At 47.5% G+C, this 24,156-nt stretch overlaps 1 protein-coding gene across 1 annotated transcript in view; it reads right to left on the reverse strand.

The window, feature by feature from the left end:
- Positions 1-24,156, reverse strand: part of ADGRA1 (adhesion G protein-coupled receptor A1) — a 288,662-nt gene that overhangs the window by 137,552 nt on the left and 126,954 nt on the right. The window contains exons 8-10 of the mRNA XM_020973047.2: positions 8,338-8,502; positions 3,265-3,463; positions 1,418-1,567 (exon numbers count right to left, since the gene is read on the reverse strand). Of these exons, the coding sequence (XP_020828706.1) occupies positions 1,418-1,567; positions 3,265-3,463; positions 8,338-8,502 (514 nt within the window). The remainder of the gene's footprint in view (positions 1-1,417; positions 1,568-3,264; positions 3,464-8,337; positions 8,503-24,156) is intronic.

Genomic DNA, 24,156 nt, shown 5'->3' on the forward strand with positions numbered 1-24,156 from the left:
GGTTGAGTGTGAACGTCAGCCTGGGGTAAGGTCAGTGCAGAAGGGAGTGGGCAAGGAGGGCCAGGTCCTCTCTGTTCTGTGGCATTGGATTCAGTTCTAGGCTCTGCATTTTAGGAGGATCTTGGATGAGTAGCAGAGATAAGAGGAGGGTGGCCAGGATTAGAGCGCTGTCATAAGCAGGTGACTTAATGGAAATGGGCATGTTGACCCCAGGGAGAAGAAGATTCTGGGGAGGAGGGCACACATGCATTGTGCACCTACTGTGTGCCACATATGGTGCTAAGTGCTTTACAGATATTATCCTACTCTACTGAAGACTGTGTGTCTTCACCACAACTCTGACAGAAGCAGGGTTAGAAGCAGGTGAGACATCTTCACTAAATGAAGGGCCATCCAGTGGGAGAGAAATGAGCCTTGTTGGGCTTGGACCCCCTTAGGACAGAGACCGGAGCATGGGAGGGTGGAGCAGGAGGTCTGTTAGAGCCACTCAGGAGGATAACCCTCACTCTGAGAGCTGTCCCACAGTGGGCTGGGCTGCTTCTGGAGGTGGGGGCTCCCTCTCCAAGAAGAGGTCAGTGGGTACTTGCTAGGACCATGGAAAGGAGGGTGTTGGGGGAAGCTAGGTGGCACAGTGGATAGAGCACTGGCCTGGAAGTCAGTTTAAATCCGGCCTCAGGCCAAACACTTGACACTTACTACCTGTGTGACCCTGGGCAAGTCACTTAACCCCAATTGCTTAAAAATAAAAAATTAAAAAAAAAAGAAAGGAGGGTGTTGGTGTTTTTTCAGGCTCTGCCAGGGGTGAGGTTCTGAGGCTGGGAAGACCCAGAGAAGATGATGTACTTGCCTTGGGTCATTTGGCAATCCATCCAAAAGCACCTTGCTCAGGCCATTCTCTCCTAGTCCTCCTCTAGTGGCCTCCTTAGCATGGGCACACCCAAGTTGTCGCAGAATTCTCCAAGCCCGTCTGACTCTTCTGCAGCTCAGGCTGAGTACTGAGCAAACACATACATGGGAAGTGCTTAAGGGAGGGCATGGGTGTCCCAGGCCACTGAGTGTGAGGAGGAGCTGCCCTTAGCCCTGACGAGGCAGGCAGGCACAGTGCTGTACATCTGGGAGGAGATGGGGGATTGGGCTTGTTTCATATTTGAATAGCAGCTACCTGGCATTGGGCAGTGAGCCCATGTCCTACTCTGGGGTCAGCCTCTTACTCAGAGGTCAGAGGACAGTTGCTGCTGGGGAGTGTTTGTCCCCCTACACACACAAGGACAGGGTCAGACACCAAACAGAAATGTGGATGGTTCCCCAAACTCTATTATTTCACCTGCACGCAGACCCCCCTCTAGCCCCTATGCGCCCCTGCTCTGCCCACCCCCCTCCCTACCCCCAGGACATTTTGCCAATAGAAATGTCTCACTTCTTTGACTTCATCCACGAAGGCCAGTAACTTCTCCATCATCTGGGCCAGGTGGATGACATCCATCTTCCCAGCAAACTTGGAAGTACCTTGAGTATAGGCGGCCAGCTGGAGGGAGAACTCCCTTGCATTGGTGGCATTGATATACATCTGAAAGGACATCAGAGCCTGACATCAGAAGCATCCATCAATCTTTCAATGTTAGTAGAGGCCAGACCATGTATGGGAGGGAAGGGAATCTGAGAGTCATGCCCCTTCTGAAGTCAGTGTTTGCCAAATCTGTTTTGTCAAAGCCTCAGTCTTCCAGGACAAGACAGCAGGTAACACCCTCTCTCCTTCCCCACCCCCACATCCTGGGGTCAGTCATTGGATGGTCCTACATATTCCAGTCTTACCCCTAGAAGGGGATTCCTTTGGAAGACAGCAATCAATCAAAACATTATTAAGCACCTATGGAGAGCCAGGCACTCTGCCCAGTTCAGGATAGATACCATTTTTTTTTTCTGTTGGGCTCAGGCTTCACATAAGCTCAACTCAGGTGGTGGGGAGGAGGTTACCTCCCTTGGGATCAATACAGCCTTTCTTCTGAGGAGGAGGGTAAGTGCCTGCTTGTCTCTGGTTGACCATGATGGGCTGCTGTGACAACTTAGGATGGCTTCTGGGGTAAGAAAGGATCATCCTTCTCCCCTTAAAATTCCCAAAGCAAAGAAGAGGACAATTAGACTCAGACTTCCAGATTTGGAGGTTGGCCACTCCCACGTTAAGTATTCTGCTGGAAGTCAAAGGCTTTTGAACCACTTAGGGGAGTGGGAATGGATAGGCCACTGGGCAGACTGTGCCCTGGGCTCCCCTATATCTATTATCACTAAAAATTCTACCAAGTGAAAATGCCAGCATTACTGGTTCTGTCTCCTCACTGAGACCCAGTGGTTAGCAGTGCTTACAACTCTGTAAGTATTATTCCCATTTTACAACTGAGGAAACTGAGGCAGAGAGGGTGACTTTCCCAAGGCCACTTAGCTCTGAGAATGGATTTGAACTTGGGTCTTTGACGCCAGATCCAGTGCTCTAACCACTAGGCAACCTAGTTGTTTCAAGTCAGTGTTTGGCAGCATGCACACAAGACCCCCAAAGGAAGAGAGAGTCCAGAAGTGCAGTGGGAAGCCTGGAGTCTGCCACTTCCTTCTCCTCCTCCTCCTCCTGGCCCAGGTGTCGGGGGAGGCCAGGAAGGTGTGATGAGGGCTGCAGAAGATATTCAGGGGAACAAGGGTATTTGGGAGCAAGCCAGGCCTCTGAGAATGCCCGACAGTGGGGGGAGCGGGAGCGGGAGAGGGCTGAGAGAACTGAGCTGGGTTCGAGGGGAACCCAGTGGAAGAAGTGGGCAGACCTGATGGAGACTTGAGAGGGGACAGGCTCCGTGACAAGGGGCTGAGAATGAGGAGAGCCGCTGGCTGGCCCTAGGGTTTTCATTAGGCAGCTGAGGATTCTGCGAAGCCTGGGAAAGGAGGAGGTGGGAGCGAGCTAGCCACGAAGACGTCCAAACGTGCGCTGCCTGCCTGCCCGCCGCAGAACGACGTCCTCGAATTGATATTAGTACCAGCGCACTGTCCCTCACTTCTTCCAGGAGCTGGCCGGCCGGCCTGCCTGCCTGTCTGCTGGGATGAGCTTCTTCCTGGCGGGATGTGCTGACCGCCCCCGCCGCCCTCAGCGTCCCCGGCGCCCCTGCTTCCTGTGCCCAAGAGAGACTCTGTGGGGAGGCCCACCCACCTGACATCCCGCCTCGGCCTTTCTGGTCACACCGCGCCCACAGCGGAAGCCTCCCTAGGACGGGGCGTGCCCTCACCTACCGTAGCAAAGGCGAGGAGCTCCCGCGTGACTTCTTGGGGAGGAGGGCACTCGGAGAGGTCGGCCACGTCCCAGTGGCCAGACTGGCCGCACCCGCGCCAAGCCCTGGGCTCCTCGGGACCGTTGTGAAGGGACACCAGGCTCAGGGAAAAGGGAAGGCAGGGGCGGGAGGCCGTCACTCCGGCCAAGGTTCTGGGCCACCTAGAAACAACAGAGATGTGGAGAACTTCAGGAATGTTCTCCCTCAGAGTCTGGAGGAGCCACTCGGGGCCTCTAGGGAGCCTGAAGGCCACAGGGAGACACTTCAGGTGGCCCGGCTTGGTGCCTTTTCAGGCCCCAAGGCTGAGACAGAGCTAAGAAATATGGCCTGGCTCAGGAGGGGCATAGGTGGGTTCACAGACTTGGAGGGTCCTGGGAAACCATTGAGCCCAGATCGAGGCACAGAGAGGTTCAGTAACTTTCCGGGGGTCACACAGCCAGGGTGTGTCTGAGGAAAGATTTGAACCCAGGTCTGATTCCTGGTCTGGCATGCTAGCCCCTACTCCAAGGCCTCTGCACATCCACTTCTGGGGTTTTCAAGACTGGGGCTGTCTCCTAATGAGGGGATATCTGCAGACTAAGGGGTTAGAGGAAAAGCTGCTTTGAACTGAGACACCAGATCAGCCATTGTCCAGTGTAACCACCCAGGAGGCTTTTTACCTGGGGGTGGTTTGTGTTTGTGCCTGTGCATGCTCAGGGATGAGCACTTGTGTGTGTGCACTCGTATGGGTGTGTGAACGCAGAGGTGGGGTGGCAATGATATTTTCCCCTCCCCTTAAAGGATGATGTTTATGGGAGAATCACAAGACAAGGCCAACACATTCTCCTGAGGGGAGAGCTCGATGACACTGTTCCTGAACCCCAAATTCCTCTGTCGAGGAGGAATTCTGAATTCTCTCTGCACAGTCCCTGAATCCAGCCTTCTAAGCAGAGGGGGGAATGTTCCTGGTCAGTGCCAGCTTTGGGAATGCCTCATGGATAACCCCAACAGTGAGAGTTCCTGACGTTAGGATCTGGTCACCAGTCTCCTCAACAGCTTGTTGCCTGTAGCAGCTGGAAGATTGGAACCATGACGAGGGTGGGCCAGACATTTTCTAAGAATGTGGAATGAAGGCTGTCCTATTCCTGACATGTCTCTAGTGCCTGGGCAGGAGCTGGGGACCTGTCACCCAACTACACTTAGGGCAATCTGGTCATGAACCACACCTAAGCTTTCTTCAAGATTGGGGGTTACACAGAGAGAAAGTAAGCCTGTGGAGTCAGCCTGGTCCATGGGAGCTGGGAGATGGAAAATACTGCACAACAAGAACTAGCGGTCACCAAGTTTCAGCACGGACTCTTCACCCCATTTTCATCTTAAAAACTAAGATACACTGTCTGTGCTATTGGCGGAGTGTCCTGAGATGAGCAAAGTAACTGATTCGTTTCAATTCCCAGTAAAGTTCAGCCATGAGGAAAAATTACCTTCATTCCCCACAGTTCACTAAGCAGCCAAGCAGAAGGCAGCGCAGAGAGAGGACACAGATGAGAAAATGAACTGAGTTAATGAAAAATTTAAACCAATGAAGACAAGCTCATTTCCCCAAAGACATCCCAGAAAAGAGGGAAGAAGGTCGGAAGCAGGCCATGCATCATTGAATAAATTGAATGGTGGAGACACTGTGGTTTTAATCCCAATATTTGAGAAGATATTTTTGTTATATGCTATATTTATTTATTTATAATTGGAATATTTTATTTTCCAATGTTTTAACATTTTTATTTAACATTTTGAGTTCCAAATTCCCTCCCTCCCTGAGATGGTAAGCAGATAGAGGTTATACATGAACAACTATATAAAACATTTACATATTAGTCATTTTGTACAAGAAGACTGAAATAAAAGAAAAAAATGAAAGAAGGAAAGTGAAAACTAGTCTGCTTCAGTCTGGATTCAGGCAGTGTCTGTTCTTTCTGCAGAGGCTAATTGTCTGCTTCATCATGAGTCCTTTGGAATTGTCTTGGATCATTGTATTACTGAGAAGAGCTAAGTCATTCACGATTCTTCATTGTACAATGTTGTTACTGTGTACACCGTTCTCCTGGTTCTATTCACTCTGCATCAGTTCAGGTAAGCCTTTCCAGGTTTTGCTGAAGTCTGCCTACTCATCATTTCTTATAGCACAACAGTATTCAGTTACATTCATAGACCAGCACTTGTTCAGCCATTCTCCAACTGATGGGCATCCCCTCAATTTCCAGTTCTTTGCCACCACAACAAGAGCTGCTATAAATATTTTTGTGCAAAAAGGTCCTTTTCCTCTAAAAAATATCTCTTTGGGATATAGACCTAGGAGTAGTATTGCTGGATCAAAGGGTATGCACAGTTGTATAGCCCTTTGGGCAGAGTTCCAAATTGCTCTCCCAAATGGTTGGATCAGTTCACCACTCCACCAACGGTGCATTAGTGTTCCAGTTTTCCTATATCCCCTCCAACAGCAACATTTTCCTCTTTTTTTTGTCATATTAGCTACTCTGAAAGTTGCATTTCTCTAATCAATAGTGATTTAGAGCATTTTTATGTCCATGGATAGGTTTGATTTCTTTGTCTAAAAACTGTCCTTTCATATCCTTTGATCATTTATCAGCTGGGGAATGACTTGTATTTTTATAAATTTACTCAATTCTCTATATATTTGGGAACTGAGGCTTTTATCAGAGATATTTGTTGCAAAATTTTTTTTCCCAGTTAAGAAGGCATTTTTCAAAGCCTTCTCAAAGCAGAGGCAAGAGGAGGCATGGCTGGGACACGGTGGCGTCATGTTTCACATCTGAGCTTTCTCATTCTTTCCGCCATCGCTCAATTCTGCAGGCCCCAAAGGGAGCAGATTTCTCCAGCGGGGTGGCCTCCTTTCCTATCCTGGGAGTGGTAGCTGCTCTTCTGTCTCTCTCTTCCTACCCACCGATTTTGCCAGAAGACCTCACCTTCAAAGACGACACCAGCAGCCCCTGGCAGGTGGCAGCTCATATCTCGGAGGCCCAGCCTTTGGAACTGCCTTCCAGAGAGAAAGCTGGGCTGGTCCAAAAGACATTCTCTACAATTTTTAATGCATCACTTTCAAACAAACACCAGAGAAATCCAAGAACCCAGCAGGGTTTTGATAGAGGTTTCAAAAATGTGGTTGTGTGGATTTTGTAAGGAACGATCAGTGCGGGCCGTCTCCACAGTCTGTGCTTTTGATTGATACACAATGACAGGATGCCATTGGTGTTGGCTGGAGAAGGAATGGAGGAACATAGAAAGCTTTTATTTTGAGAGACAAAGCAGGGACATTTCCCAGTGTCAGAGTGGAGGGGGTCCTCTTGGTCTGAATGCCAGGGCATAGGCTTTTTCTGAAGTGTTCCTCAGACCTGCACACCCCCACCCACCCAAAGCGCAGGATGGGGCAGGGGAGGCAGACCCAGGAGGATAGGTCATACAATGAGGGAGAAGTTAGTGGCTGTATTTTCAAATGGTCTCTGGCACCATGCCTTAAAGTTACACTCTAAGCCTTCACCGACAGACCCAGATACACTCAGTGGGTTATAGTCTTTTCCTTCACACTGAGCCATCATCCACCCCTACAGGGGGGCAGCATCTGAAACAAGATGTCTCCCCCACCTTTCTGGTGTCCTGGGGCCCCTTGGCAGTCCAGGGCAGGGACGCCTCTCCCAGGATGTTTTGAAATACATTAAATAAAATGCACATGCTTACCAAAGGAACTCTGGGATGGCCTGAACTGTCTGACTTTGGCAGTGACACCCCATTAGGAAAAGCAGACTGAGTAAGGTCTGCCTTCATTGGCCCTTTGTAAATGCTTATTGGGGGATTCCATAGCAGAAGTATAAGAAAATTATCTGAATCAAAGTGCCCTGTTTAGAGCTCTGGACCTAAAGTCAGGAGGACCTGAATTTAAATATGGCCTCAGACATTTCCTTGCTAGTGAACTCTGGGCCAGTCACTTCACCTATGCCTCCCTCAGTTTCCTCATCTGTAAAGTGGGGATGTGAATAATGATGCCTACCTTGCAGTGAAGATCCAATGAGCTCTTGCTGTAAAGCCCTTTGTAGACCTTAAAGAAGTACGTCCTTGATAGTTATTACTTTCCCATGTCTCCAGTCACCCTCATGCCAGAGCAGTCTGGTACATGGGTGCTACAGCAAGCAATGAATTTGGATAGATTTGAACCTGGGTTCAAGTCCCATCTATAAGAGTTCCTGGTTTTGTAAGAAATGACAAGCAATATGATTTCAGAAAAACCTGGAAAGACTTATATGAGCTGATACACAGCAGAGCAAACAGAACCAGCAGAACATTGTAGGCAGTAACAGCAACATTGTAGCAATGATTAGCTGTGACTGACTTGGCTCTTCACAGTGATACAATGATCCAAGACAACCCCAAAGGGGGTTGTGATGAAGCATGCTCTCTGACTCCAGAGAAAGAGCTGATGCTGCCTGAATAGACTGAAGCAGGTTATTGTTGACTTTCTTTCTTTCATTTTTTTCTTTTATTCAAGTTGTCTTGTATAAAATGAGTAATATGGAAATGTTTTACATGATTGCACATGCATAACCTATATCAGATTGCTTACTGTCACAGGGAGTGGGGAGGGGAGAAGGGGACGGAAGGATAGACTTTGGAACTCAAAACTTTAAATAAAAATTTTTAAAAATTTGGGAAAAAAAGACTTCCTGGTTTTCTGATCATGGATGAGTCACTGGTGCTGCCTGTCACTCAGGGACATCCAGGGAAGTCCTTTGTGCAGTAAAAAGTGCTTCCAGAAGGCATGCATTAGGACTCTGGTCTCTGGATGTCAACCAGTCAGTAAGTCAATGCTTTTTCAGCACCTCCAATGTACCAGGCCCTGTGCATAAGTGCTGGGCAAAGCTACAGTGATGGCCAATGTCAGTGGCTTGCACGCCCTGCCCATAGCAGGCTTCCACCGTCACCACCAGTGGCCACCAACCCAATGGTTTTAGAGACTGACTTGGTGCAGCCCCAAGCTGCATCCTACCTGAAGTCACCCTGCTTCATCCAGGTTCTTTCTGCAGGGCAATAGGGTGCCGTGGTTTCCAACACCGTGATCTCAACCCCTTTGGTTTTGTTGCCATATCTATTGCTGACCCGACACTCCCAGGATCCTGCAGCATCAGTGCCAATGCTGGAGAGAGTGAGCTCCCTGAAAGGAATGAATGACCAGGACATCAATGAGACACCTGGCTTGTGCAGAGGCATATACAGAGATGGCTATGACCACACTGAATGGTGGCAGGGCCAGGCCAAGGGGACAGAAGCTGAATTGGGGACCCCACTGAGAGGGGGCCTCCAAAGTGTAAAGGAGTCTGAATGCCGCACTCTGGATGAACAGGTCACCTACAGGTTGTCCCATTGCTGGTGACTTTGGCCATATGCTCATCATGCCTGGGGGGGGGCACTTCCAAAGTGCAGGCCATCGGGCCACTGGGGGAGGGGCAGCAATGATCCAATATGCCCATCACCACTGCTGAGGACATAAAGGGCACCCTTATCAATGAAGAGTATAGAGTGACTTTCTTACTCCAAACCCCAGCAGGAAAAGTTCCCATTGGCCTGAGCAGTTGGTTAATATGCCCAAACATTCATTAAGTACCTCTTCTGGGCAAGGCAACACGCTTCACAGCAAGGATTTTAAAAAATAAAATAATGGTGCCCTCAGGAAGCTTACAGTCACTGAAAGATGGGCCCGAACCAACAGATTCTGGTGTCATCTTAGGCCACAGAAATCAAGAGGGCAGAGAACTTGCAAACATCCATAATCACCTGCACATCTTCAGAATACAACTAATTAATCAAAACCAATAGCAAAAAGGTCTGAACTCAGCTCTGGGCTTGCCTGGTATTGGGGGATGATTCTTGGCAAGGAAATAGGGACAGCCTCCTCTGGGGAGTGGGTGCATGGCCCTTCAAGATGAGGCTGGTGACACTTCACCCATCTGACACAGTTTTATTTTAATTATCTCAAAGGGAAGGGGAAATGTGTGGTGATTGATCCTGTCTCTACCTTCTTTTTACATGGTGGGGGGCTTGATATCTCCCCTATTAGACCGAGGGCTTCTTTCTTTGCTTCTTCAGTGATTGGCACAGTACCTGGCACATAGTAAATGCTTAATAAATGCTCATTGACTGGCTGATCAAATTGTCTGAAGACAACAGGACATAGCTTTGACCTTCTCCAGATGTTCACATGACAACCGGTCGGCACAGGAGGCAAGAGCAGTGGGTAGTAACTGAAGGTCATGCTGTCTAGATAAATGAGAGGAATCACTGGTCCCAGGCATCAAGTCTTTGTCCAAGGAAGACTCTGGCCCTGATAACATTCCTCCCTCTGGCGGCCATACCTGAAATGGGCCATGTTTGAGATTCTCCAATTAAAGCACCTGGGATTGTGGCCTAAGAGGGGCGAGGAAACCCAACTTCAGGGGGTTAGCCCTAAAACACCATGAAGATTAAAGACCACTAGAGTAAATGACAAGTTTGGTACCAAAAATCTGGGTATAAATGATGATTCTGGGTAAGGGAGTCTAGGGTGGGACTTTTAAGTGGAGGGAAAACCTGCACACCTGCAAAAATCCCTTGGCCATGACAGGTAATTTCTTGAAATGAAGGTCTTTTCCAGATAATGCAGAATTTAGGCTATGAAGAAATTGAATGAAATAGAGTATTCCAGCCCTGTGTTAATTCCTGGGGCCCCTGCTCTGCCTGCATTCTTGCCAAACCAACCTGAGAAAATCCTGGCTGCAAATTTCTCTGAGATTCTGGCAAGAATCATTGTAAGGTTTCCAACATCTCATTTCATTTTGGATAGGTTTTGTTCTAGTTCTGCAGAACTTTACATAATTCAGTGGCTCCATTGGAAAGGCTGGAATATTTGCAGTCCATAGAGAGCTGTGTTCAAAATCTGCCTCTGACACTCACTGGCCATCTGGCCATGGACAAGCCAATTCACCCTTGGAAGCCACCATTTCTTCACCTGTTCAGTGGGGAGAATACCTCTGTTACCCTCAGGAATCTTTTTTCCCTGGACCAAATGATGTAAGACATGAGCAGTGATGGACAAACTTGAAATCGTTATATAAATGTCGGCTGAAGTCATCACAGACCCGTGCTACTGCCAACCCCACCCAACCCATCCCCCATCATCATTTCTCACAAAGCTGACATGAAGAACAAGAGAGATTATATACATAAAGCTCTTTATTAATGGTATAAGTTCTTACCATAGTTCCCAACCAAGAAAACCAATTTAGCCTCATGGGAAAGATACCGGATAAGTGGGATAAGATCTTAATAGGAAAATAGAATAACATACTCAAAAGACACACCACAGGCACAAAAGTAGGACCACAAGTATCATTGTAAGTTAGGAAAATGTAGTGTGTGAGGAAACCCAGGAACCAGGGGGAAATACTATGAGTCACACCTGGGGGAATATCCATGAAGGCAAAAACAGTAGTGACATCATAATTGGAGGGTAGGGGAGGTGGTTGGGATGTCTGAGCCAAGAGAAGACTTGGAATAGCTGTTTTAGAGTGGACTAGAGAATCAATCAGGGAAAACAAAATGATTGCCATGAAGTGGTGAGGTCCCATCTGACATTAGACAACAGAAAACTCCAATGAACTTCATTTCCAGAGATATACAGCTTTATCTGGGGGCATGTGGATAGAAGGAGGATCATGGGGGTAATGCAAGGTTGGGGTTTGGAAAAGTGTAATAAAGGGTGGGTAAGGGTGAGAGATTCAAGAGTAGCTGATAGCATGCAGTTCAACCATTGGACCCCAGCATCCGGACTGGGAAGGATGGGAAGGGAGGACAGATGAGGAGTGATCAATTAGGGGATAGGGAGACAAGGAGGCACTGAAGGTCACAGGGAGGAAGGAGAATAGATTGAGACTGCATGGGATAGAAGACATTAAAGTTTAGGAGAGTGTGGTTGGGGAAATTCTGAAGTCAGAACCTTAAGATTGTTGGATCCTAGATCTAGGAGGAACCTCAGAGGTCATCTACTGCAAGCCTCTCATTTTACAGATGAAGAAACTGAGTCTCAAAGACATTAGATGACTTATCCAAGGTAACACACTTAGTGAATCAGTTTGATTTGAACTTGAATCCTGCACCACTTTGGAGAGCAAAGTCATGACTATCCCTTTCTGCAGCTGTGGTGAAGTAAAGACGGAGGTGGAGGGGATTTAGAGGTTGATGAACCGGAAAGTCAAGGGGCTCCAGGAAACTTTGACACGGATGTGGAAGGCCCCAAGAATACGAGCAGAGTTGGAGGTGTGAGCCAGCTACTGAACAGAGGGAAAGGGACCTAAGAATTGGTAGGTAACTGCAAGAATGATTTGGACTAGGGGATAGAGAGGATGTAGTGAACATCAGAGGAAGAGGACCACCAAAAGTGATGATCAAAAAGAGACAGCCTAGGAGGAGAAAGGAATAAGAAAAATGTTTCCTCCTCCATGCTAGCTTTTTTTATTTTGGGGGCAGAGATGTCTAAGAGAAAGAACAGCCAGTCTTGGAGAAGGTAGCCTAGGATGCAGTGTCTTTTGGGGAAAAAACAGGTCCTATCAATGGCAACTGCTGTCTTCACCACTACCATCACTGCCACCAGCAGAAGGGCTACTTGTAATATCATTGCAAACCTCCTTGGTCTAGAGGATCCCTTTTCCAGTGCAGATCCCAAGCCCTCCGTATCATCTCATCCCGTATAATCCTTGTCTATTTCTTTAAGTCCTCCATAGAAGGTCAGAGGCTGTTCTCTGGTACTAACTCTTGCTGAATTCCTCTTCCTGGAGAAGATGGCAACACTTTTCAGAGCATGGAGAGGGCCTGATCAGTTCTGCTGCTGCTTGTGATATAGCCACCTTCAATGGAAAACTTTGATTCCCCCCACATTGCCAATGTTCTCCCTCCACAAACTGTCTTGAATGTATTTATGTAGTATTAGTATATGCAGAATTACATATCTATTATGTTCAACTACCACTATTAATGTTGCCAGTGACATTTGTTGTTTTATTCTCATTGAAAACAGCCTGTCTGGTAAGTGGTTCTAATTGTGGTGTATGTACTGAACAGAATGTTAATGAAGATTTAAGGGGCCTCCCCCAAAATGATTTTTCAGGGACTGAAAACATTTTAGACATGAGGACGTGTTACAGAATTAAGGAATTAGCCATTTGGTTCAAGTCATATGGGAAAGGAATCCCTATGATTCCACACCCAGAAAGTGGCTTCTCCCACAGATTCTATGGATGATGTTACTGAATTTTGAAGAGGCAACAAAATTTTGAATTTATAGTTTGACTGTCATATAAGCAATCTGCAGAAAAAGTGTAATTTTAATTGTAATCTATAAAGTTTAATTATTGTTCTGGAGAATTACCTGTCATATCTGGAAAGGAATTGTGAGGGGAGAGGAAGAGCTTTTTTTTCCCTTCTAAGATGACCGAGTCTGACCTTTCTACCAATAATAAATAAGAAAAGGATTCTTGAAAAGAGACATTAATTGCTATCCTGAGTGAAACAATGGCCAGGCTGTGAAAAGAATTGAGAAGACAGCAGGGGAAGGGATGGTTAGGGTGATGCTGATGGTCATCTTTTTCATCATTAAAACCTTATAAATATACCTGTTTTATCATTGCTCAGTTGTAAGTCAATTGTACAGCCAGTAACTTGGATGTCAAATTTAAGTAGAGGAAATTAAGGGCCTGATATTTAGAAAGATGAACAGCTATTTATGAGAAAAGAGGTTTCTCCAGTTTATCACATAAGTAGTATTTAATCAGCTGGGGCAGGGGCTCAGGGCTAATTAATTAATTAATTAATTAACGACTCTGGGTTGTACCTCCCAGGAGAAAATGTAAATCGTGTAAGGGAAAAAACACGAGGCCACTAGCACTAGAAAGGAAGGAGGGACAAAACCAGGAGTGAGCTTTGCAGAAAGGGATAGAGATAACCATGGGCTCCTCAGTTTTGCCTGGCATCCCTCCTAGGGATAACTGCCCCTCCAGAGACAAGGAAAGGCATTTCCATTTGAACAGTTCTGTGCTTAGAGTCAGAGGTGGCTGCATCCACCAAGACAGAGGAGAAAGAACAGGGCAGTATTAGGTCCAACCTAAGTCCATCAGCTGCCAAGGGGCCCTTCCTTCCTCTACTGTTCCCTTGATCCAATGCTTCTTTGGAAGTCTTCACCTGGGCGGGTGAATACCTTGTCAGATGGGTTGTAGAGGGAAGGAAATGACTTTTGTGAAGCACCTACTATGTACCAGGCACTGCACAGCCCCTGCCCTCAAGGAGACTGCATTCTAATTCGGGAAGACCACACATAAAAGACAGGAAGTGGGGGAGGGACAGGGGGAGGAAGTTATCCAGAATCTGGCCATTATTTTGACCTCCAGAAGATCAGGGAGGGGACTGAGAAGCCAACTTGGCCCCTTCCCAAAATGGAGGTTCCTGAAGGAACTCACCAGTGGCAGAAGGGGCAGGCCTTGTGGAGATCTATCCAATGGAGAGAGAGAGAGGCCCCCACCCCGTGCTAGGATGTTCCAGGACTGGGTGGCTCCAGGCTCTGAGGGAAGTTCCAGGATGAGATGATTCTGAAGTCCAGGAGGGAAACACTTAATTGGGGGATAGCGGCCTTTCACTCTGAGATTCTGTGACTGTCCAAAGCAGGCCTGAAGGTCATTATTGGGCCAAACCATCCTAGGGACATGGGCAATCTGGCTGTCAGCCTCTGTTCCTCATGTCTCACACTGCTCTTGTCCAGACTGACCACTGTCCTCTTCTCTTCATTTTGCACAACACTCTGGTCCAGCCTGGTTCAGTCTCTGACAATCTCAGAACCTCGTGGCTCCCTGGGCAGGGCGTATGAAGAAGGGGGATCACTGCCCACATTGTCCAAGGCCCATCCCACACCTTACTTTTCACATGTCCTAGGACTCTAACATGTTCACAAATGTAAGACTTTTTGCCTTTTTTTCTGTGTCTGGGGCAAGACAAGGTAACAGACAGTGATTTCCTGTTCCAAATGTGTAAAGGGTATTTTGTTATTGTAAAATACAGATTTTGACACAACTCATTGCCAAGATAGAAATTCACAGCGGGCCCCAAGAGAAGCACATTTTCCCAGAACCTTGATATGGGCTCCCAGATCCTGGAATCTGGGTTGGGCCCTGAAAGAATTCTCAGAGATCACTTAGAGCACAGATCACAGTCCTGGAGCGGTCAGCCTGAATGCTGGGCTGGGCCACCATGCCACCCTTCAGATTGTTACCTGGGCACTGAGCTCTGGGGCAATAGGCAACATACTTCCCTCCCCCTCCTTCAGGGCTGGGCCAAGGGAAGACTCTTGCCATCACAAAGGAAAGATGTGGATCTCCTGGCCAGAGCTTGTCCTCAACCCCTCAGAGAATGCTTCTGTGTTTCCCCTCACCCCAGTTCTCAGGATGAACATGAAGATGAACACCCTGGTCTGGGGGAGCTGGTGTGGAGCACTGCCTAGGCCTCCTTTGAAGAGGGCTGTCGCTGGTCATGCCAGTCTTCTTGGTCACTTGCATGCCTTCCTTAGTTGGGTGCATGGTCGCCTGTTGGCAGTGCTGGGGACATGCGTGGCTGGGGGCCCATTCTTCTCAGGACATAACCCTGAGCCAAGAGACAGAGCACAATGTTGTCACAGAGGTCTGGACATGACTGACAGCCAGCCCTGAGAGGACCCAGGAAACCGACTTCAGAGCCGCCCAGGTAGACACTGGATGGAGAGCTTGGGGCGTGCTAAGGAAGAAGGCCCTGCATCTCAAACTCCATCTCAATTGATCCAGCTCAATTATTTCTGACTCTGTCTCTGTCTCCATCCCCAGGCCTGTCTCTGTCTCCACTTCTATCCATGTCTCATTCTGCACATCCATTCCCCTGTCCCTTCTCCTTCCATCCTCTCTGGTTCTAGACTGGCTAGATAGAGTACATGGGTGTGTGTGTGTGTGTGTGTGTGTGTGTGTGTGTGTGTGTGTGTGTGTCTGTCTGTCTGTCTCTCTGTCTGTCTTGTAACTTTATTCCTCCTTTGCCAATAAGCTCTTCCAAAGCTCATGTAGCCTGGGGGTGGACATGCAGTGAGGGGCAAGGGGAGGCGAGTCAATGCTAAAGCCAGAAGCATACTGAGTGGGGTACACGAGCTGAGAAACAAAGGTACTGGAGAACTCTGAATGCTAGGCTGGAGTAGAGCTTTAGGTCAGCAGCCAGGAATGTCTGCTTCCCAGGGATGCAGGGCAGGTCACACAAAGGGGAGGATGAGAGGCTGTGTGTAGGGGATGCACCTGGCTAACCTAGGGTCCTCTCTTCCCCCACAGGCATCCAGCCCAAGCCCATCCCTCTCTCCCAGCTCCCCCAGGAGCCCCATTCTTTGAGTCTTGGGGCTAGGGTGGGGGTGGGTGGTCCTGGTGCTCTGGGAATGAGCTTGGTTGGGTCTTCCTGGGGCTCTGATGGTCCTGGCAGAGCAAAGCCATCTGATCCAGTTTCTGTGGGACCCAGCCCTGATATCCAGTTTGTCTAGTGGCAGCTTTGGTTCCTTGCCAGCAGAAACAACTGCACTCTCTGTCATACCCTATCTTGTCTCCATTTTGGCTTTCATGCCAACACCATGACACCTTAATGTGGGTGCCTCAGTCTGTGGCTGAGGGGTGGAGGGGCCCCAGAGGGGATTTGGAAATAAGCCTGACAGCCTGGCATAAATACCTCCCTCTGCTGCTCCTGTGATGCCCAGAACACCAAGGACCCTTTCAAAGGGGCATGAGCAGACTTGGTGCCCAGCTCCTCATGATCAGTCTTTCATTCTCCCATGGTAAAGTGGCCCAGGCCACTGGCTACCTTGCTTCATGATTGATTAAGGCTGCTCAAGGGAGAATCCAAGGAAATGGGAGCACATGAGTGAGGGTTACCCTGGGACAAGCCTAGGAGCCTTCATTAAACCATGTAGTCCCCCTGGCATTGTAAGGAAAAGATCTGTGCTTGGGTCTTGGGGTACCACATATCTGAGTTGCAAACTTGGTGGCTCTCTGGGGTAGCATCAGGTTTCTGCATCCTTCATCCCTGGCCAATTGCTTCTCACTCATCTGTCTCTGCTTCCTGTTCCTCAGTGGATTGCCATAAGCATCGGTGGTCACAGTGGGTGATGGGCAAAAATGGTGAGATGATGAAGTTCACTGAAAATGGAGAGTCCAGGACCAAAAAGACAGGGTGGGGAACACTGCCTGAATCCAAAGTCATTTTCACTTTAGGGGACCTGAAGCCCTCATCACAATTCATCCCATCTTTTCAAAATTTGGGAAATAGCATATTCATTATTAATACATTATCAAATGAGATAATGTATGTAAAGTGCCCTGTGAATTTTAAAGCACCATAAATGTCAGCTATTAATGGAGTTTATTCAGCAACATTGCTTTAGAAATTTGGTAGGTTCAGTGTAGATGGTGTATTTGCCAAAAAAAGTGGTGTTAGAAACACATTAGTTTGGTTTCCAGAAGAAAGCCTCCATCTACCAAACAAAATGATCCTGATGAACTTCATGGGGCCCGGGTCAGAATTGTAACAAATGAGTTTCCAATACAAAATTTCCCTGCTGATTCAGGAGAAGTCTTAATCTCCTTATGACAATTCTTGATCATTTGATTACTTGCCCCTGGGACTAAGCTGAGTTCATTCACCATGCTAATTAATTTTCAGCTGAAATCGTTTGTCAAATTTAGAGCTCAGATGTTTTAAACCACTGGAAACAGAAGGTCACCTAAGCCACAGGTAAAATCTCTGGTGTTCTCCATAAATCTCAAGCTAAGCATGTGAAAATGACTAAGCTGAATCAGAAAAGAAGGCACCCTAGCTCACATCTTATTTCTAAACTAGAGCCAGACCAGCAGGGCTGAGATGCTTTGGCAGATCTGAGAACTCCACCAGTGAATCACAACCCCTGTCCAGCCCGTCCATGACCAGCCATGCTTCCATGGGACCTCCCTTAGGCTCTGGAACAACTCTTCATTGCTGATAAGCCATTGACTCATACCCTTCATGAGACCCCCAGAGGAGTCCCAGAGTCTCCCCAACTGCCACCTCCTTGAGAGAGCACAGATTGGTGAAGGCAATGGAGGTGGGGCCAGGCAGGGGTTCCAGTAGGCTGGAACACCTTTGAAAATTGTGCCAGGCTTTTGGTGACTGGATTACTCTCCTGGAAACAAAGGCCTATTTTTAAAGAATACTAGTTCATTGCTCTCTTTTGTTTTTCACATGACCTGTGCTTCTCAGGGTACCCTTTTCCCCATCCCTTCTCATAGAGCTACCCCATTTTATGGACCACATGGACCACAACACAGGGAATCAGCCAGCCCCAAGCACCTGGAAAGGGTTCAGGGATGCTCCCCCCCTCCAGGAGAGGCATGCCCTTCAGAGGGTCAGAGGATGCTGGGATGGAGATGTGGGAGTGCCTATGCTCCATGGGCCCACCCGCCTCCCTTCATAGCTGAGGAAATGAGGCCAGAGAGGCAACTGACCCAAGGTCTTACAGGCAGGGAGTGACTGAGTCAGAACCTAGGTCTCAATCTTCAGACTCCAAATGAGACTCTTCATGACCCATTTGGGGATTCTCTTGGCAAAGATACTAGAGTGGTTTGCTCTTTCCTTCTCCAGCTCATTTTACAGATGAGGGCACTGAGGGAAACAAGGTGAAGTGACTTGCCCAGGGTCACACTTCTAGCAAGTGTCTGAGGCTGGATTTGAAGTCAGATCTTCCTGGACCTGCCCTGTATGCACTATGGCACCACCTAGCAGTCCACACACAGTAAGCATCTATCTATCTTATTTGTAGAGGCCTAGATATGACAACACAAAATTCTGGTTGCTGCAAAGGCAGGGGTGGTGTCATCCTGAAATCGTGTCAGGGTGAAAACGGAGGAAGAGAGAAATCCCTTCTTGGGGACTCTGGGGCCAGTCTCTCAGCATGTTGGCTTCCAAGCATCAGGCACTTCAAGGACAGAGCTGTCCTCAGGTCCCAGAGCCCCCGAGTAAGCAGGTGGAAGAGGCAGGACTAGGAGGCAGGTCAGCACTTGGCAGACAGTGCCAGATGGACCACCTCGGGCCCGAGCTGCCCGCAGGCCAACGTTTCTGGTGCCAGCCCATGCTGCTCTTCCCCTGTGCCCTGGTGCTGCCAGAATGGCCTCCCCACCCAATCTAGGGGACCCCGAAGCATCTCTTCTGAGCCCACTCAGAATGCACTCCCCCCCAAGCATCTCCCTCAGGCAGGGCCTGTGCAACAATCAGCAGCCAGTGCGGATGGATCTATCTATGAGAATGCACATTTATAACCAAAATAGTGCAAGGAGGTGAGGAGGAGCTGACCTGACACCTTGGTCAGCAAAGGAGGTGATGGCAGGGTGTGGCTAGGGCTGGAGTTGAGGAGGAGGACACAGTCAGGGTGGGCCCTTGGGGGCAGGGGAGCCAAGGCTGAGTGTGGCAGCCCCACCTTCCAGTCCCAGCTCAGGATCAAACTTACTGTGTGACTTTGGGCTGGTCCCTTCCTCACTCTTAGATTCAGTTTCCACACTGGTCCAAGGAGGTCCTAAGAGCACAAGATCCCAGATTTGGAGCAAGAAAGGACCCCAAGAGTCAGGTGGATCCAGCCCCTTCCAGCTTTGACTTTCAAAGATGCTATAGCTGCCCTCAGATATTTGTGTTACTTCCAGGGTGCATTTCTCCTTGTTTATATTGTCTCCTCCTCACATGCCCCAGGCCTCAGACTAAGTTCAGTCTATCAGATAGAAAGTAAAACCTCACCTGGCATGGGCAGAAGATGTGGTGTTCTCGTTAACGGAGGTTTTCTGGTGAAGAGGGTGTTGGATTTATAGATGTCCAGAATAATGGGATCGCAGCTCTGCAGCTGGAGAGGATCCTTTCCTTTTACAGATGAAAAGACCGAGGCCCCAAGAGGTCACAGTGAGGGACCAAGTCAAGGACTGTAGGATCATCAGTGAAGATGAAGTCTAGAAGGGTCCAACACCCTCATTTCACCAATGAGGAAACTGAGGTACAGAGAGGGTAAAGGACATTCCAAAGTCACACAAGTGGTTGGTGACCAGCTACAAAGTCAGTGTTCTCCCCACTACACTGTGGGCATCATTAAGAGCCAACATCAGCAGTTTGTGCAGATGCATCATGGGGGGACCTTCCCTCTCACAACCCCCATGCAATGCAAAGTGAAGTCCCCAACTGAAGAAAAATCACCTGTGATGGATCAGGGAGAAGGAAAGAATCTCCCACAGTGTCACCATTATAGAAAAAGCAACAGAAATCACTCCTATGTGCTCTATCCCTGTGAAGGGCACTGGCGTTTGGAAGAAAGGGAGTAAGCATTTATTAAGCACCTACTATGTACCAGGCACTTGCTGAGTGGGTTACAAACATTATCTCATTTAATCAGCACTGGGCGCTTGTGCTCTGCAGGCATTCACAACTGAACATAGAAGGTGGGCAGTAGTGGACAGAGACCCAAGGCTTCCCAGAGCACCCTCTCAGACTTGCCTAGAGGACCCTCACCTAACACTACAAGCCCATTCTCTGGGGGCAAAGTTGGAAAGCAAGGGCCTCCAGGCTCTCTCCCCATCACTACCCCAACTGGCCCCCCTCACCCTCTTCAGATAAGCAGAGTCTGTAAACTGCAAGAAAACAAGTTTGATCCCAATTCCTGGCAAAATTCTAGAGGCTCTTGTCGGTGGGATGGCTTATCAAAAGGAATCACAAAACGCACTTTCATGGCTGGGTCCACTAAGAATAGGCCATGTCAGCCTCTCCTCATTTCCATTTTGGGGAAGACAGGGAAACTTGGTAGGTAGAATTTATCCAGATGTCAGCAAAGTGTTTGGCCCAGTCTTTCACATAGTTTTTTTGTGGCTAGATGACAATGCAGATGGATCTGAAATCAATGGAAAATCTGACTAGACAGGTAAGCATCATTTTATGGATGAGGAAACTGAGGCCCCAGAAGATCAAAGGAGGTTCCCAGGACAGAGAGGGAATCAGTAGCAGTGATTAGGTTCTGACTTTGGTCCTCAAAAGCTCTCTTCATGGTCCTACCCTGTCAGTCAGTCGCTAAATGTTTATGAGGTGCCCACGATGTGCCAGGACTGTACTGAGTGCTGGGAATACCAACGACAGTCCTCGTCTCTGGGGCACTCCCAATCTAATGGCCACTGTCCTGACATTTCTGGTCCCTCTTTCTTGTGGTGAGCACATCCTGCTCTTCTCAGAACAGGGGAGACTTCTAAATGACAGCAGCCTTTCCTTCTCCTTCGCCAGCCCAGGGTCTCCCTGCTCTTCCTCCAGAGCGCCATCTTCCAGGTTGGATGACATCCACCTGGGAAGCCTTAGACCTCCTCTAAGAATGTCAAGTCTTTCTCCAGGAGGAAACTTAACAAGTGGGTTCTTTGTTTTTGCAATGACTCTCTTGTCTCTTGAAGACTCCTGGAGACCCTGGTTTATCGGTTTGATTTCCTACTCAATAAACTCAAATAATTCCCTGTTGCTTCCAGGACCATATAAACATCTCTATTGCCTTTAAAATTTTTCCAGGCCTGGCTTCTGCTGACCTTCCTGTATTCCATGGTCTGGGCAGCTAGGGGGCACCACAGTGCACAAATCGCTGGTCATGGAGTCAGGAAGACTCCTCTTCCTGGGTTCAAATATAGCCTCAGATAGTTCCTAGCTGTATGACTCTGAGCAAGCCATTTAACCCTGTTTGCCTCAATTTCCTCATTTGTAAAATGAGCTGGTGGGGGTGGAGCCAAGATGGCAGAGTGAAATGAGCTGGAGAAGGAAAGGGCAAGCCACCCTAATAGCATTTTTGCCAAGAAAACTCCAAATGGGGTTACAACGAGTCAGACATGACTGAAACAACTCAATAAAGCTCATGCAGGATTGCATTCTTCAGAGGCAATGAGCTGTCCCACCCCCCAAGATGTTCCTATATCTTTCCTTCCCATTTCACATATCCCTCCTTCCTTTCCTTCTGTCAGTCACAAGCTGCAACCCCTCCATCACCCATTTCTATAAGCAAATGTCAGGTCATTTTCCAAGGTAAAGTGCCATATTTATTCTACAGCTTCTGATGCAGACCCCACTCTCCTCTACCATCATCCATAAGTCATGGACACTGCCTGTATTTATTGTAATAGTTATGTATTTCTCAACCATTTAATGTGCATAAAACTGTGCTACCATTGTTATTAGATTCCTGGCTTTTTTTTTTTTATGTGTCACTGATGAAGTTCTTGGGTGGTATGTCCTAGCCCTGTTTTTCCCATAATCCCGGGGTTTTTATCTGGTGTGGTACTTTTTAGAATGCTGATTTAGAGCAGAAGTGACTGCATTCTAATGGGGGATTAGGAGAGGCTTGAAGCACAATGTAGTGCTGGAGCTGAGTTTTGAAGGGAGCTCCTAAGGGGTGGAGCTGGGGAGGTAGTGGATGCCAAGTGTGAGAGACAGCTCAAGTAGATATGGTTTAACTCACTGCTTCACTGTCCCTCCCATGCATTAGCTAATACAAAATTGGCCCTGTGCTCAAATTGCTCCCTAATAAATCTTTCATCTTGGATTTAAAAAAACCATCCTTAGAGCAAAACTGACAGAGTGCTGCTTGGAAGCACGGAGGGCTTCCTGGCCTTTCTTTAGGTCTCCAGCACTTCACACTTCATAATCATTGGCTGACTGGCTGATTGATCTTCCCCATCTTCCCACCCCTTCTACTTGAGTCTCCTCTTCTAAATTACCTTGTAAGTATACAGCAGATATTTGTTTTTATATTTTACATGTGCACATTATATCCCCTAATAAAACATAGGCTCAGGGCAGCTAGATGGCCCAGTGGATAGAGCACCAGCCCTGGAGTCTGGAGGACCTGAGGTCAGATTTGACCTCAGATACTTGACACTTACTAGCTGTATGACCCTGGACAAGTCACTTAACTGCAATTGCCTCCCAAAACAAACAAACAAACAAAACAAAACAAAACATAGCAGAAGGGATAGCACATAGTAAACACTTAATAAATGCTCACTTGTTTGAATCTCTAGCCAAGGTGTCTGCCTCTCATTCAGGCAGAGCCGTGAGCCCCCATCTACCCACCCCAGACAAACCCAGTAGTTCATATCAGCCCAAACAATCAAGAAAACCAATGAAAAATGATGACTTCACTGCAGAACCCCTCAAAAGTCACCCCAAAGTCCTGAGGCAACAGGAAAAGAATCCTCTAGCAGAGCCAGCTCCAGCACAGGCAAATATGTGGGGCCCCAAAGCCCATGGGTGCAGGACTCTCTCTTCTCTCCTTGGTGGAGAACAATGCTCTGCATTTGGATGAGGGGTAGGGTGGAACTGGTGGAAACCAGAGAGAAGAGAGATTTGATCTCTTCATTCTCTTTCTTTGGTCTCTCCAGGGTTCTGGCTTCCATCTTGAGAGAGAAAATAGAAAATGCTAATCCCACTCCAGGCCCCTGCTGAAAGGAGAGAAAGACTCTGGGAAGAAGCTACCAGGAGAGGAGGTAGAAGTCTAACATTGCATCCCTGTCCCCAGCTTGGTACACTAAAGACTTCTAGGAATTTCCCTTTGGGTGAGGTCTGAGACTCTCCCTCTTGGTGGAGCTCAGTTACCTTACTGCCCATGGGAGAACTTCTGGTATATATGTATACTTTTTCTGATTTCTCACTTGGATAAATAGATTTATTTGCTATTTGCTATGTTTATTCATTGTGGAGCTGGTATTTAGTGGGAAGGGAACCAAGCCTCAGCTATAGAGCTTAGGGATTCTTTTCCCTACTAAGAAACAGCAATCAGACTACATCCCTTAGACTCATAATATTTACGGGAGTAGACATGTATTATTCTAGTTGGTAGCCACTCTCTCTGGGGAGAGCCAGAATGGGAGCCAGCTTCCTGGACAGATCAAGATCAAGAGGTGCTATCACCCCACTAAAAAACAGTAGGCAGTGAAGTCTGGCCTTGTCACAGAGCCCCAGTTCAGGAACAGAAGTTGGAGAGATGACTAAACCACATCAAACACTTAACAGTATAAAATTATTATAGAAATAGAGCTTCTCCCCATATAAGGAATTAGAGATTCCAATGGGGAAATATGGATTTTCCACAAGGACTATATGAATGCCTAGAATAAATGAAGCAGGGACTTGAAAAAAAAAAGCTCTGGAAGAAAGAATTGGAAGGAAAATAACTACTTCAGAAGAGAAACTGTTCCAAGAAAATGGACCCCTTAAAAATGAGAATAGATCAAATAGAAATGAATGACTCTATGAGAGAATAAGGCATATTAGAACAAAATCAAAAGACGGAAAAAAGGAGAAAATATAAGAAATCTTATCTCAGAAACCACCAACCTGGAAAACAAGCCAAAGAGAGAAAATTTAAGTATCATTGAATTCCCTAAAACCCATGAATAAAAAATATTTTGACATTTCAAGAAACAAAAAATGAAAACTCCCAGATATATCAGAACCAGAAGATAAAGTTAAAAAAGACTCTACCCATTTCCTCCTGAAGTGCCCCCAAAGGCAAAGTCCCAGGAATGTTACAGCTAAAATCCAGAGTTCCCAATACAACAAGCATCCAAAAAGAAGCAATTCAGTCACCAAAGAACCACAATCAGGATCCCTCAAGACCTAGCAAATTCTACTAAAAGTTAGATACATTGGAATACAGCATCCACAAAGGCAAAAGATACAACCAAGAATCATTTGCCTTGAAAAGGGG

The sequence above is a fragment of the Phascolarctos cinereus genome, unplaced genomic scaffold, assembly GCF_003287225.1.
Source record: "Phascolarctos cinereus isolate Bilbo 61053 unplaced genomic scaffold, phaCin_HiC Scaffold_3;HRSCAF=262, whole genome shotgun sequence".
NCBI lineage: Eukaryota > Metazoa > Chordata > Mammalia > Diprotodontia > Phascolarctidae > Phascolarctos > Phascolarctos cinereus.